This window comes from Micropterus dolomieu, linkage group LG08 (genome assembly GCF_021292245.1).
Source record: "Micropterus dolomieu isolate WLL.071019.BEF.003 ecotype Adirondacks linkage group LG08, ASM2129224v1, whole genome shotgun sequence".
In the NCBI taxonomy this organism is placed as follows: Eukaryota; Metazoa; Chordata; class Actinopteri; order Centrarchiformes; family Centrarchidae; genus Micropterus; species Micropterus dolomieu.
In genome coordinates, this window is record NC_060157.1 from 10,510,648 (window position 1) to 10,526,576 (window position 15,929).

General features: G+C 39.0%; 1 protein-coding gene across 1 annotated transcript; it reads right to left on the minus strand.

The window, feature by feature from the left end:
- Positions 1-5,359: 5,359 nt before the first annotated feature.
- On the minus strand, positions 5,360-15,268 carry LOC123975561 (protein ILRUN-like). Its single transcript, XM_046057140.1, has 5 exons — positions 15,032-15,268; positions 13,127-13,281; positions 10,709-10,906; positions 8,926-9,251; positions 5,360-7,472 (listed from the first exon to the last, which is right to left on the minus strand). Exons 1-5 carry the CDS (start codon positions 15,193-15,195, stop codon positions 7,437-7,439), a joined length of 879 nt encoding a protein of 292 aa, XP_045913096.1. The 5' UTR covers positions 15,196-15,268; the 3' UTR covers positions 5,360-7,436.
- Positions 15,269-15,929: the final 661 nt, after the last annotated feature.

Genomic DNA, 15,929 nt, shown 5'->3' on the forward strand with positions numbered 1-15,929 from the left:
CTACTCCACCTTTTAGATCGTCAATACAGATAAAGAACGGAAGATCATAGCCTTGTTTGAAACTCCCACTATAAGTTATAATGTAATGTGTTTGTCACTTTTACAGTAATTACATGAAATGCATGTAATCATGATTAAGGAGTTATTTGGCTCCTATTACAATGTAGCACCCAGCCTTTAAAAAAATATGAAGTACATCGGGTAATCAAGATGGATCAGAAGTTAAGTGCAAAAGAAAGCTTGATAAAAGGGTGGGACACATATAATATATGGATAAATAAGTAGCTGGAGCATATTCATCATGGTATGAGTAAGAGAACAGCTTACAAGGCTGGGAGTGGTGCTTACTGTTCTGGTTCTTGGTGCACTATGCCAGCAATTCATTTGGCAAAATATGACCATACTCTATGATGTTATTTACAGAAGCCCAACAATTCCCACCAAGAGCAAGCACTAGGCGACAGAGGCAAGGAAAAACTTCCTTTTAAGAGGCAGAAACCTCGAGCAGAAACATGGCTCAGGGTGGGCGGCCATCCGCCTTGACCGGTTGGGGGTGAAGGAGAGAGAGAGAGAGAGAGAGAGAGGGCAAGAGATACTACTACTATGAGGAGAATAGAAAATATGAGGCAAAAATACATGATAAAAGTAAGTGAAGGTATCCACAGTCTATACTGAATCAGTTATAAAGAGTAAAATGCTCTGCACTGTATCAGACTCAATTCACACTGAACACATCACTCTGTATGTTATTCACAGGCTACCTTTTGGTAAACATGGAGTATGAACAAATGTCGTCCATCCCTCAATCCAAATAATTTCCAAAACAATGGCACATGGTGCGAGGTGGTGTGATAAGAAACAAGGCAGGTCTCAAAAGCTGGACTGCTGCAAATAACCGATACCAAGATCTCTGGACACATGGTCCATGGCTCTACTATTCTTTCCTTGCTCTTCTAGATTATCCTTTCTCTCTGGGACAAGTGTCTTTTCTGTGTGTGTGTTTAATGTTTTATATCCTGGCAGGGGGTGCACATTAACCTATGGGGACGTGTGTCACTGTGGGGACAAAAGTGAGGTCACTACTGGTAGACATGCTTTTTGAGGGTTAAGATGTGGTTTTAGGGTTAGGGTTAGAATTATGTTAAGGTTAGGGTCAGGATAAGGGTTAAGGTTAGGGCAAGGGACTAGGGAATGCATTATGTCATTGAGAAAGCCCCACATGGATAGGGGTACAAACGTTTTGAAATGAAAGCGGCACACTCATGAAAATAAGTCTCTATTATTTGTAGACATATATTTGGAGCTGTGTTCTACACCTCGTTAGATAACAGCCAAACTGATATCAGAGGCATTCATTTGACGTGAAAAGCTTGGATTATTCATCGCTGCCTGCATTCCACTGTTCTTTGGACAAAAGGTGTTTGATCACACACCTTTATGAGCTGTTCTGGGTCTACTCAGCAAAATGTCAAAGTCTGTTTGTGTGCATGTGGCTGTATATCTCCATGAGCGTGTGTGCATGCATGTGTTTGTTACATGTTGCAGGGTGGAAGTAAAAAAGTACGGAGCCCCTAAAGCCCATAAGATAATATTTTTTATCTTGTGCACACAAGATAAAATCACCTTTCTGGATTTTAGGGGCTCCATAAGAGAGTGATAGAGAACAAGTAATATCATTATTTCTTAGCTATACTTATCTTTATCAAAGGTGTGGTCAAGTCACATGGCTTGGACTCGAGTCAGACTCAAGTCACAAATATGATGACTTTAGCCTCGACTTAACAAAATCAAATAATACTTGCATCTCGACTTTGACTTTAACACTAATGCCTTTTGACTTGAACTGACTTGATACTCTCCACAAACCCAAATATAAACTAAGATATAACAAAACAGTGTGCAGCACATCAACACTTCATTTAACGGATTCAAAATTGCCTGAGCAAAAGAAATAGTTGGCCGTTTAAAAGCAGTCATGATTTGCGAAAATTTGATATACTAACTATTACTCTTGTTAAAAATATGGAATGGTATTAAATTTTATGAAGAGCACATTATGACTTGTTAAGGACTTGAAACTCAAAGTTTAGGACTTGAGTCTTGACTTGAGACTTTACTCGGACTTGCCTATCTCGACTTGGAACTTGTCTTGAGACTTACTTGTGACTTGTAAAACAATGACCTGGTCCCACTTCTGATCTTTAAAGCATGGATTCATTAAATCAGCTTGACCACTTTTTTACTGGGGTCTTACAAAACATGATTAGTTCCATTTATCTGATTATAAATACGCACATTATCAGAAGATAACTTGGAAAAAGACAAACAATTATAAATTGAAAGTCTATTTTATGGTCAATTATCACAGTTGATTATTTGATTTATATAGGAAGAACCAGTGCCAGACACTTTAGCATTTATAGCTTAAGCTCATAGCTTAAATTAAATTTTCAGTGACCGTTCCTAGATGGGCCTTTAAAATGCACAAAACTCAACAGCACCAACTTCATTCAAGGCTGTTCCCACTTTAAAAACAGTTTCAAATGATTGTATTCTGTGGGTAAGGAGTTCCACATTTACATCCCCTAAAGGATTTACAAATGGGCTCATTACAGTTTCCCAAAATATTACTACTTTTACTTAGGTACTTAAGTACCTGAATACGTTTTCCACAGCAGGTAGAATCATGTGGTAGTAATAATAGCATTGTAGAACCAGTAATAGCCTAGCAGCAGTAGAAGTATTTTGAGCCTTATTGTGAACTGTATTCTTACCTTGTCAGTGTTTCACAAAAGTGGATTCAGTAGCGTTTCCAAAGCTGAGGCTTCTTCTATGCCTGGCTCTCCTCCTGAACCCTTCCTCTGTCTTAGTTTAAGTGTGCACAAACCTCAAGGTCCCGTGGAGACCGTAACTCGATTGCCCTCAGGTGAGGATGTGGTGTACGTAGTTTTTGTTCTCTTACCCAGCGCTCAGAGCTGGATCACATCTGTCCACTCCAAACACTACAGGAACCTTGTTTGAAGCAGCAAGAGTTTGACTTCTTTGGGACACAGTGTCTTACTTACTTACTTATTTACTTACTTATCAATTCTAAAAGAAAGGGTGTGTCCCAATGAGGAAGGTTGCTCTGAGTGCGTGTTTAATAATGACCTGGGGCAGTAGTCAGTGGTGAGTTCCTTAAGTAAATAAACCTGGTGAGTATTACCAGCCTGGGGAGATGCTTTGAGGGCAAGAATGGCAGTTTTGAGGGTAATATTCAAATGTTGTTCAAATAAACCACAAAATGTATGAATCCAGCATTAGTAAAATCTAATTGTATATAATCTAATCTGATCATCTAATGTAAATGTGCCAAAGTTCACACATTCTATGTGAGAGGGGAGGACTAATTCATGCCTATTTTGGACTAAATCTACAGCTCAGGGTAGGAGGAAGCTCACTGCAGAAATGTTCACACTTGATCAAGACAGGTGTTACACTTGACAAACACTCACTGTCAAGTTGCTTGCTGATATGCACACTGTTTGCATATGGTAGCGTTCCACTGAAATCAAGCTTGAGTAAGTTGAAAGAGAATTTTTGGTGTGAAGAAACTGTCCCAAACATCTTCACTAATCAGGCACCACTGGGCCTTTTGGGTACTAAATTAACAGGACAGAGGTGATAAAATGGAAAGTGACATAAAGTGGCTAACTTTTGTCATTACGTGGCAGGGTTAACTTAAAGACAGGTTGATATCCTGCTCAAGGAGAGAGGATCTTATGTACATATAACTAATAGCTCATTATGTATGAATGTATTGTAGGCTTGATTTCAACTTGAACTCACGTGACACCAGAAAGGCTGCCTATGTAACAATACATGGGATCTAGAGCATGGGCCATAACATCCATGAAACATGTCAGTAAATCATCAACAGGAAGACAATGGTTAGTTATTTTGAAAGGTTGAAAACTATTATTGGAGAAGTTGAATAACTGGTACACGGAGTAAGCACGAGAGTGAGAGAGAGGCAAAGAGAAAGCAAATGTGTAAATGTTTGCTTAAACAGTAATGTTTGTGCGGTTGTGTTGAAATATTCTAAAGAGCTGCTGCCTGTGTCCCCACACACATAAATCATCTTTTAAGGCTTTCTTAAAAATTGCAGAATTACAGCTTTAGCAGTCGTAGGTGTGTTCAGTTTCTCCTTTTAGCTTGGGTCCACAACGATTCAAATTATTCAGTTATCTCTTGAGGTGCTACTGCCTGAAAAACAATAACTACATCTACTTACTGAAGCTTCTTTACAGAGAGTGACTCAGCAGCTAATCCTGCATCTGCTGCACAATCTTAATATTTCTTAATATTTCGCCTGAGCAAAAAAGTAAGTGCTGCTCCCTCAGGCAGTTTAGTTCTGCAGACAGCTGCTGGACAGCACCGTTGAAAGATTCAATAGGGGGATACCTTCAACCAGTAAACCCCCAGGCTAACATGTAATCTGATGTCTCTTTGAAGTGCAAAAGACAGAAAACTGTCAGATAAGTTTGCTGTACATCTACTGGTCATGGTCTATCTCAAGTTTGAACTACAGTAGCTGTTTCTTTGTTTTTTCAAAGAAACTGTTATCATCACTCTCATCCTTTATTATGAAGTATTTGGAGTCCTCACTTGGTTGGCTTGATTTTGACCCTGTCAGCCTTGTTGCTCATTTTCAAATTAGCAGCACAGTGTTTGAGTGTATTCTGTGGTATCTGTGGTGCTTTACTGAATGTGGAAACCTGCTGTGGTTGTTTAAAGACAAAAATGTTGAGCACGAGCAGGCAGCGTCAGTGTTCTCACACACAACAAAGCACATTAATGTATTCTAAAAAATAATACATTCAATTCAAGTTTCTTTTCCTTAAAAATTATTTAATAAAAAAAACGTCCAGGCCCCTTGTAAATGCATTCCTTTATATAGTAAATGCATAAAAAGAATCACAGCAGTAAGAACATTTGGACTATTGCAGTGACCATAAAATCATTTCTCCTTATAATGCAATTACATCACTTAATGACTTATGATTTGTTAACGCTAATGCTAACAGAGGGCAATTTCATGAATTTAAAAGTAACAAGAAAGGGTGTTTAATGTCTAAAAGTAAATCATGTGGGATTCCATATGCTGTATTCCTACGAACTACAGCATATGGTAATAGTGTTTGTGTAGTAATATATAAGAATAGTGGTTAAAAGGTGTAAAAATTAAGAGAAATCCAATCATAATCGACTATGTTGAAAAATGAAAACACATGGTGAAGATATAAAAGCTGGCGTTAAACCCATGTCTTGAGATCTATTGAGGTTTTAAGTCCTGGAAATTGACACAAAGCCCACGCTATTAGTTTTCAGTGATAATTTAATCATACAAACATTCATCAAACACACAGGGAAACAAAGCGTTCATCTGTTTGCACTTCCTCACTCTCATAAATGTGCTGTTGTATGAGTCTAATGCCAACTGATTCACTCTGCAATCTGGCAAGTGGAAACTTCGGCTCGATATTACACTTAAAACAAAACACACTTTGCATGTGATGAATCAACATTGACAGCAAATACCTTTGGCGCTATGGAGGAACATTTATCTTTAATAACTTGCAAAGGAAATGCACAGTGTTCTGTTAAAAAGCAAGGAGCCCACAGATCCACGTGACATGTTGTTGTATTTATTAGCTGGTATTGTCATGTTGTCAAAGCTCAGTGACCCTGGGGTTTACAGTTAGTGCCTTAATGAAAAGGGTGTTTACCTGATGAGGTGATCGAACACACTGGCTGTGGATGACAGATAAAATCACAGAATTCATAAACCCTTCAGGACTTAACTGTGCTTGTGGAGGAGGAAAGTACGCAGAGGCCTTGTCATGGAGGTCGCATTACTCAGTGCATAGTTCAGCCAGTTAGTGCAACTAAATATGCAGTAACAATTATTCAGGACAACACAAGTCTGTCGTTTTATTCTATTTTTACTGGTGTGATTAAGGTTGTATTTGAAATGATCGAAACAGGATCAAACTTTCAAATGTGCTTAAGAAGCTCAATGATTAGACTTGAAGAGACAGGACAATGCGAAACAAGTAATTACACTGATAAAACGGCCAGTTCAATGCAAATGTACAATGTTGAATCTTTGGGTAAATTTCCAAAAACTTTATCCTATACGACATTCATCAAATACATTCAACTTAATGTGATAAAAGCAAGTCCAAGACAGCTTTAAAATGAAAATTCAGAACAGGGTGACAAAAAAAGTTTCATGTGTTCACCATTATTTATATGGACTGAATTCTGTCATCCTGTTATCTTGTGTTAAATTTAAATTTGAGCATTTAAAACTAAGCTAAATCTTACATTCTGACATTTCTAATACTGCATTGTTACCAATAATGAATATTCTGCTAATATTCTTCTAATATTTCATAGATGTGTATGTGCCAACTGGCAGCAATAACTCTAACTCATGTATGGGAAGAACTGTCTCACAGGACTCTTTGAGTTTTCATGACAAATCACATTCAATTTCATAAAAAATATTTTTTGCTACTTCCATTTACAGGAAGTAGCTCAAAAAAGTAATGCTTGACTGCAGAACGCATAATCAAATTGTTGGCCCTAAATTCTAGCTTTAGGAAAACAAATGTTCCCGTAGAACAATCAACTTCAGGGTAAATCTGACCAAATCAGAGGTATACTGTAAATAAAATGTCCATTTCTCAGTGTTGATCATATCTTCGGTTTTTAAGAGTAATCGCTACCTCCCTCCAGTGGAGAAAAACTGCATTCCATCTAAAATTGCCAGTACCGTGACAGAACAAGATTGCCCATAATGTACAAGTCATGTTGGAATACTGACAGAAGATGAGCTTCCCCTTCTCTTAAAAAGTGTATATAAAAACAACATAAAAAGTAAATAATGATGTCCAATGGTTTGTTTCAGAGTCGCCCTTATTATTGTGTTCAGTTACAGGGAACCGGTCCAGAAACCCAATCACTATACAAAGACTCGGAGCAGAAACTGGAGAATCAGTTGGCAAAATAAATGGCTTTTCCTCCAAAGTCTCTCTTTCTGTTTGCACAATGCACACACATATACACACAAAATTTCACAAATACACACTCCTGTCATCATGTTTCATTTGCACCCTGACAACTAAAAAAAAGAAAAGAAAACGTTATCACTCAAAAGACTCATAGCACTCATTTTTAACTTAGCATTCACACGTGCATACAGTGGGTTGTGGGATGTTGGTTGAGCTGCACGTCAGGAGCGTTCGCCTCTGTAGCTAGACTTTGCATAAAGTGTTTTTGAATCGCCACACTCTCCACTAGCTACTGATAAAACCTCTTTTTTCTTTTATTGGTGTGACAGATTCCAGAGGTATGGTTTAGTGCTGCTTCACTGTGACAAGTCCCATTATTTAAGAGTGCCCAAAAGGATAGGGCTCCTGTATACCCTGCAAAGAAGGGAAATGATTTTTAAAAAAAACAAATAACAGGGCTACAACATATGTTAAGTCATTATGTATTTTTAAGTAAAATAACAAATATTCGCTTGTTCCACCTTCTCCAGCCTGAAGGTTGGCTGCTTTTCTTTGTCTTATGTGTTAGTAAATCACAAAACATTAATTAAATTGTTAAAAATCTATGAAATAATATGCAGATTAACTGATAATGAAAATAATTGTTAGTTGCGGCACTACTTCACTGTATGACAGTTCTACTTCACCAGATTACAAAAAACATGTTTGAAAGAAATCCACATATAGAGTTAGACCATCTTGTATTGAGCACTTAACTCAAACACTTTTATGTACATCTGCACCTGCAGAAATTTACTGCCTAGCAGCTGCAGACACCCAACAGACATTTACGCAAGTGTGGAATTAGTCCAGAATCCAATTGCTGCTCAATTTAAACTGGTATCAAGTACATAGTACACTAGGTGTTTTTAGCTACGCTAGCAGTGTGGTTCTATGGGTGGCACTGTCGGTCTGCTGGTCCGCCACTACGGTCCAGACTGAAATATCTCAGCAACTATTAGATGGATCGCTGAAAAATTTATAACATACTTTCATGACGCCTAGAGACTGAATCCAAATGACTTTGGAGATCCACTGACTTTTCCCTAGTGCCAACAGCAGGTTGACATTTGTGATTCAGAGAGACAAACCTCATCAACTATTTGGTGGATTACCGTGAAATTTTCTACAGATATTCAAGGTCTATTCTGGTGACTGATCCTCTGACTTTTCACTTTCACTTTTCACTGACCTAACAATTCAGTGTATGACCAAATACCTGCTAAATTAATGACATTCTCCTAAACCTGGGCTGTATTTTGTGTTTAGTGCCACTTAGCAAAAGATAGCATGCTAAAAGGCTAAACCAGGATGGGAAACCTGGTCAATGTTACCTGCTCAACATCAGCATTTTATAATTTAGCTTCACAGAACCAGGTGTGGCTATGGACTATTAGTCTTGTTTGTTGAAGGATCAGTTTAAAATATTAAATGAGAGGAATCAACTTCTCTGCAGCTTCACTTTAAATATGTTAAAGAGAGAGTACGAGCAGCCAAATGAATGTGTCTCAGCTGCTCTAATACCGCAACCCTGAGAAATGTTTTCTGTGAAAAGTTGTATTGAAATGACTAAATGTATGATGATGAATATTTCAGCTCAGCATGGTCAATACACACATTAGATTAGATTAGATATTCACATAAGGTTTGGGGTTACTTTCAACTTTCAACACAATTTTAAATGTGCATCTACAGTGCAGAGAAATATTCTTATACTCAACATTTAATTCATAGATTAGATGTTTTTTTTAATTAAAGGTTTCTGGTTTTAAAGTTGTTTTGTCATTTTCAAGTATGGAGAATCTCCTTTCCCTTTGATGTGTCTTACCTGGTTATAAGAGACTACTGATAGATTGCTTTGTAGACTGTTTGCTACTATATCCACAGAGTTGTGTGAAAGTCCATTCTGATCTTGCTGCAGCTCATTGGTGCTTCCCTGCCAATGTTCCTCTGCGACCCTGTGACCACTGGCATCGTGGAAGCTGTTGTTGTTGCTGCTGGGGCACTTGCTCTTCTCTGGCGAGGCGAAGGGGTTGTAGTCTCCTTCCAGGCTGCGGTGAGGCTGGGTGTTGAACTCGGCTTGGAAAGAGGAAAGCTGCTGCGTGACGCCAAGGAGGCCTCCAACCTCCACACTCAGGATCACCCAAATGACATCTTTCAAATGAAACAAACAGTGCATTATAATATACACAGACACTAACACTATCCTTACATTTATCTGACTTACAATTGCTATTTATCAGAAGTCGCACACCTCTGGAGCAACTAGGGGATAAGTGTCTTGCTCAGGATGTGTCACAGTGGGGATTTGAACCCGGGTCTCTCACACCAAAGGCATATGTCTTATCCACTGCCCCATCACAACCCTGTCCTGCATTCCAACTTGTACCTACACATGTAAGGTTAAAACTAAAGGTACCTTTCATTAACAGCCTACCAAACGGACATACTAATAACCATCCGGCTAAAAAATCCAATTAGTTTCTGAAAGATAATTTAGTTCATGTAAAATTAAGCTGGACCACACACCTACGCTATCACCAAAGATTTTAAGCGCTCCAGGTCTACAATTCTTTTCTCTATTAAGAGCACTAGAAGACTGATGGTGTTAAGGGAGGAATTGTTATATGAACACCTAAATGAAATATTAAGGCCAAGCATAATTTTAAACTGAGTATCCCTCTGCTGCTTAATTTATAAGTAGGCATGTCTTGAGGGACTTCCTGTTGGGATCCATCATACACGTTGAACTTGCAGGAGGCCATAAATCAATTTAATGAATGGCTCTTAATTGAAATTATGTGTGCTAATAGAATGGCCATCTAATACTTTAATAGTTTTTACTGAAGGAAACGCATACAAAATTGTCTCACACTTTATCTTCAGTAACAACTGTTGCCTGCTACAGCTAACTACAGCACATGGCTGTACATTTGCATGCCGGCAGCTCAGATCAAAACAAATCATTTTATATTTGAAAAGAGCAGTACCTTCAGGCCAGAGAGAATCATTAACATCAGAGCAAATACAAAGATGACTACAATTAGTATGACAGCCCCATAGTTGGGATTGGTATTTTTCATGCCGATAGGGCCAGTGTGCCTGGGTAATGTTAATAATAAATAACAAACAAGTGGCATTCTGGTGCTTATACTTACCATGTGGACACAACAACAACGGCTCTCTTGTTCTTTAATTAAGCAGAAATGCTTTGATAATTACATTTAAAAAAGACTTCTCTAAATATAAGCATTTGCAAACATGATCGTAGCACTGCTGGACCTTAGGAAACATGCAATCGCACTCAGTCTGATACTCTAGGGTTTTAGGGCTGCAACTAATGATTATTAAACTGCTGATTTTTTTTTTTAATCTGTCCATGTTTTTTTAAAAGCCCACAGTGACATCTTAAAATAGCTTATTTGTCCACCCAAAAGTCCAGAGCCCAAAGGTATTCCATTTACAGTGGTTTAAGTTTTATTTAACATTTAAGGAGCTGGAACCATTTTTCCTGGAAAAATGACTGAAGCGATTAATCAATTTTCAAAATAGTCTAATTGACTGACTGATTCATTGACTAATCGTTTCAGCGTGGAGTTTGCTCTCCTTACCTCCATAGTAAAGTCCGGTAGCTGTGCACATTCTCCACTGGCCCTGGTACATGCCAGGAGACACGGGGCTCTGCATCTGCACACTAACATCCGCCATTTCCTGAGGGTCTAGAGACCGCACCATCACCATGTTTACATGACCAAACTGATCTCCTCCAACGTACTTCAGGCTAACCCCAGGAGGCCACGACTCTGCACCTGGAAGACACACAAACGTGACATGTGGGTGTAATTATTTTTCATTTACAAAGTCTGGCATCAGCTCTGTGTCATATACCTACTAATAGGGCTGGCCTGAATGTCATTTTTTGAGCTTCGAAGCTTCGATAGTAATTAACAGTGATTAACTGAAGCTTAATCGGGGGGAACGCTCTGTTTTTTTAAATACTCACAGCGTAGGCTAACTAAAACAGTAAGTTATTATTACCTTTACACTTTGTCTGTGAAGATTCTCAGTCATCCAGGTCATAGTTATCCAAAGAAGGTTAAAGTCAAGGGCAACTGGACTTGGTTGAAGATACTAGAAGACGTTTTGTCCCTCATCCAAGGGACTTCTTCAGTTATGGCTGACTGGTAGTGAAACTAATCCATTTACCTCAGTGGGGTCATTTGCCAGGATCATCAATACGCTGGTTCATTAGTGTTCCTGGCTGTTGTAACGACAGTCGTTATGGTCGTTAGGACTACCCAGGCCAAGACTGAACGACCATCGTTGGCATCTTCACCTGAGGCCAATAGGTTACATTTGTTGAGTTTCCTGGGAAGTGATGAAAGGGGGATAAGTGGTGGCGTAAACCCCCTCCTCTGTTCAGCGAAGGCTTCTTCAACCAAGTCCAGTTGCCCTTGACTTTGACCTTCTTTGGATTACCAACACTTTGTTTTTAACTAGGGGGTTAACCGGTGGTGATGGCGCAGAGAATAAGACGCATGCCTTTGGTGTGAGAGACCCAGGTTCAACTTCCCACTGTGACTCGTCCACGAATGTGTCCCTGAGCAAGACACTTAACCCTCAGTTTCTCCAGTGGCATGCGACCTCTGACATACATAGCATTTGTAAGTGGCTGTGCAGTGCTGCTGTGCAGAGCGGGTTGGAACCGTACCTGAGAGGCTGAACTGAGCAGTCCCAGAGCATATATGGAAATATATCAGACAGACAGGCGTCCAATGAGAGCAGACAGGATGAGCGTTTTTCCGGTAGCGGGACTAAAACAACACGTTATTATGCGTTATCACTTTTAACTTTAATTATAGCCCACTAAATGTTCTTCTTCAGTCGGCCTGATATAATGATTTAAAGGTTCGGTGTGTAAGTTTTAGTGGGATCTAGTGGTTGCGAATTCCCCCGAATTGCGAATTAATAAAATATATTTACATAATTATTCAGTACAACCATATGTTTTTATGAATATTATTGTTATTTGTTCATTAATAAACAACAGCTACATCAAGAAATGAAGTGCTGCATGATGTCTCATACTCCTGTAATACTGTACTGAACTTGGGAGGGTTGGCTCATCTGGACTAACATACCAAAGAAAATGATATCTCACATCTCAGAAACACTGTCCAATCTAGTGCATCAAGTATGACCACTGACAGATAACAGGACAATGTAAGCTCACTGTTTCTATCCACAGTCCATTATAAACCACATAATACACGAAATTTACAAAGGCATTGTCAAGTGAGGATCAAGGCTCCTCTTGCTTTTCGCTTTTTTTAAAGTAATCTGCAAATCTTACCAAAAAAATTTTTTTCTTCAATTTTTTAAAATACAACAGAAACAAAGTAGTACTGACAGACATAATTTCACCTTGTGGTAAAACGGTGCAAAGTTTTTAATGGGCATTTAGCATGTGAAAGTACAAATTACACATTTGTGTGCACAGTGGCAAAGCACTATAAAATAAACATTCATTATTGGTCACTTGACAGGCACACGATCATGTAATGTGTCACTATTAGCAGTAAAATAAATACATGTTTTTCACCAGGGCAGTATTCAACAGAAGTTTAGCTGCTGATCTGAGCTTCCCCGCTGTTACCGTTTTATTGCCAATAATATTCATCAGCGATTTGTCTCAGGATGGTAAGGGCACATTTCTGTCCATGTAGCAAAGCCATAACAGAGTGCTGTAGAATAACTACATTAAATTACAATCCAACAACATATTTTTTCTACCAGGGCAGTAAAGTTTAGCTGGCTGATCTGAGCTTAGATGCTTTCCCTTTGATGAAAACTGGAGAATTATGATCACTGCAGTGAGCGGAGGTCAGGCGCGTGAAAAAACCCCTCAACATTCAAATCTCTAAATTAAAAATCGAATGTGTACCCAATGATCGAATATTTGAATATTCGGGTCCAGCTCTACTTACTAAGTATATGATGGAATACAATCAGTATTCCAGCAGACTTACCTGTGTTCTGTATCCTCCAGGTCTTTGTGAAAGGTGTGTCTGGTGGGACTGATTCGCCCTCACCAATCGTCACATCCCTCACAAAGGACATGCACGGTGCACTGATGTTGGGACTCTCAAAGTCGTAGTAGGCTCCAATGGCTGCTTGTAAATTCCTGGGACAACAGAAGGCAGACATCCAGGGGATCAGTAGAGATATAAATTGGAGTATTACATGTGACTGGTGGAGGGGAAACCCCATGATCTGACAGCAGTTTGCACAGATATGAATGAACCAAATATGGGTCTGAAGTCCAGTCCCCTTTCCTAGCTGGCCTCTTTTCCACTAACATATGCTAAAGTTTATTTCAACATTTTCATCAGGGAAAAATAAGTTATTTTGTTAGAATTAAATAACATCATAAGTAGGGTTTCAACTATGGATTAATTTAATTTAATTTTACTACTATTTTATTATTTTCTAATAATTTGCAGCTCTTAACATATCCCACGAGCCTTAGCTATACTGCAAAGCACCATGGAAGCTATGGTTAATGAATGCTAATACAATTATTATTTTTTCTTTGGTAAAATGATTACTACCCATTCAACTGTGAATGTAAAACCCACAGGAACAGCTTTTGCAAGACCAATTTAAGAACAATCCTTCTACTAATGGCCTAGGACTAAATCCGAGTCCCTGAAAAAATGAATATATTAAAGAGACATCGATTTGTTGTGTTTCATTCAAATGCATATATTGTGGCAAACAACAGAGATTTCGAACGGTTGCTTCCCTTGACATGCTGGTCATCCATAAACCAGCAGGTTTTATTTTTAGAAAGCTCTTTGCAGAGCAGCTATTACAAGGCATCACGTGAAAATACTACAGCCTGCACTGCCCCATGGATGTTTCTTCCATAAACCTGCATTGGCTTTAACACTGCATGTGCGCAAAACTATTTATTTAACGGAAGGTTTACAGAACAACCTCTCTTCTCCCTACACATTCCTTTTCGTCTTCACTTACGCTACTGTTTCGTTTTCTTAACATGTCACCGGAAGTCACATTTTCAAGTCCGAAATGCTTTGCAATTGCAGTTTGTGAAGTAACATTATTCTATGTACGTAAATATAACCCATATTAATTGTCTCCAGGCACAGTGAGGTAAATATTCACCAGGCTTGCACAACTACACTGTATGAGCTTTGACCCAGACTCTGCAGGCGTTATGTCGGAAGGTTAACGTTACGTAATAAACTGTAGCGAGGTGTGTGGTTGTGGTCAAGCAGAAACGGACATAACGTTAACGTTTAGTCGTCTTGGTTGCTTTCACACTGTCCTAACATAGCTAACGTTAAACAGAATAAGCAGTTAACAGACTATGAGAAAGTAACGTTAGTTACAAACTTTTAATTGTTTGTCCAGTTGAGTGACTAACGTTAGCTACCTAGTAGTACCTAACGTTAACGTTAAGTTATGAAAGTAACGTTAATTTACAACTCAGCCTGAACAACCGAAACCATTCATATAAAATTTCAATGGATTTTTAATCCAATATCCCACCCGTTTCGACACGAAGTTGTGCGTTAACTATAGTTTATTTATCTTTATAAGCACTTTATCAGGTACGCAACACACCCTAAGCTACCTACTAATGCGTCCCTGACGGGCAATCAAAAGTCGGAGACACGGTGACTCAGCTAACGCTACTTACGTTACTACAACGTCGTTAGCTGTCATTGTATCCACGCATCGTACCTAACGTAAACGCTATCTGTATCACAATGAAGGATTCCACTTGCTATCATTTCCTTTGCTGTTTTCCCAGCTAAATATATATTTACAGTGAGGACCGCTGGGTAGAAAGCTAGCTAGTATCTATTATCTAACACACAGCAGGCCAGACAAGTCACCGAGCTCACCAGTTGGTCATGTCCAGAAAGAAGGCGCATCCGGCGGGGTTTAGCTGGAACCCGAGGAGCCTCTGAAATTCAGATATTAGGATATCTTTGTCTGTTGTACCCATGCAGCTGAATTTCTGCATCAGCTCCTGATCCAGGTCCAGGTCCAGGTCCATGCCCTCCATCGCGGATTCGCCTGGACAGAGACGGGGGCTTCGCTTCTAATTTAGTCCGAGGCCTCGACTTGTCATAACAAACTCAACAACAAGGGCCGAGTGCGCATGTCACATGATTCTGTTGTGCGCCTCAACCTGTGAGCCACAGGCCTGGTGGAGAAAAGAAAACAGCTCTACTTCATATATTCATACTAGGTGTATAGTTACACATTACAGGAATGATAATATGTGTTTAACCGTAATACTAAACTAAATAAAATCAAATAATATGTCACCTGCGCAGTTTACAAAATATTTTATAAAGTACTGTGTGAAATATTGCTGTTTCCTGCTGTATTTATCCATGGGGAAATGAGCAGTGGGTATAGTTCAGCTTGTTGTGTGTACTACGTATACGGTTCATGGCCAGATTAACCTGTTTGGGGGGGCAGGGGTCAAAAATGTACTGTTGGGCTCCTGTTGCCACCAAATTTTCATTAAGCAGACTAAAGATGGAGGCATCATTTTTGCAGAAATCCAGAAACCAATCAGTGCTCTTATAATACCCGGCCCCAGGTTTTCTGTATAGCCAGGGTTACACCCAAACATAGTGCAAAATGCAACAATATCAGCAAAAAACAAATGCAAATGAGTTCCCGTTTTACCCACTACTGTAATGCGAATATCAGGAGACTTCAAACTATGAAAATAACATGTAGAAAATATACCAATATGTGTAACTGCAGTACAGTAATGTGGAGTGT

Bases quoted from the DNA above. Each gene is read 5' to 3' on its own strand.
- LOC123975561 (XM_046057140.1), bottom strand. From the start codon at position 15,195: ATGGAGGGCATGGACCTGGACCTGGACCTGGATCAGGAGCTGATGCAG. The intron at 13,282-15,031 runs GTGAGCTCGGTG...CTGTTGTCCCAG, and splicing joins TTTCTGGACATGACCAACTG to GAATTTACAAGCAGCCATTG. The intron at 7,473-8,925 runs GTAAGACACATC...CCTTCTTTGCAG, and splicing joins CAGTAGTCTCTTATAACCAG to GGTATACAGGAGCCCTATCC.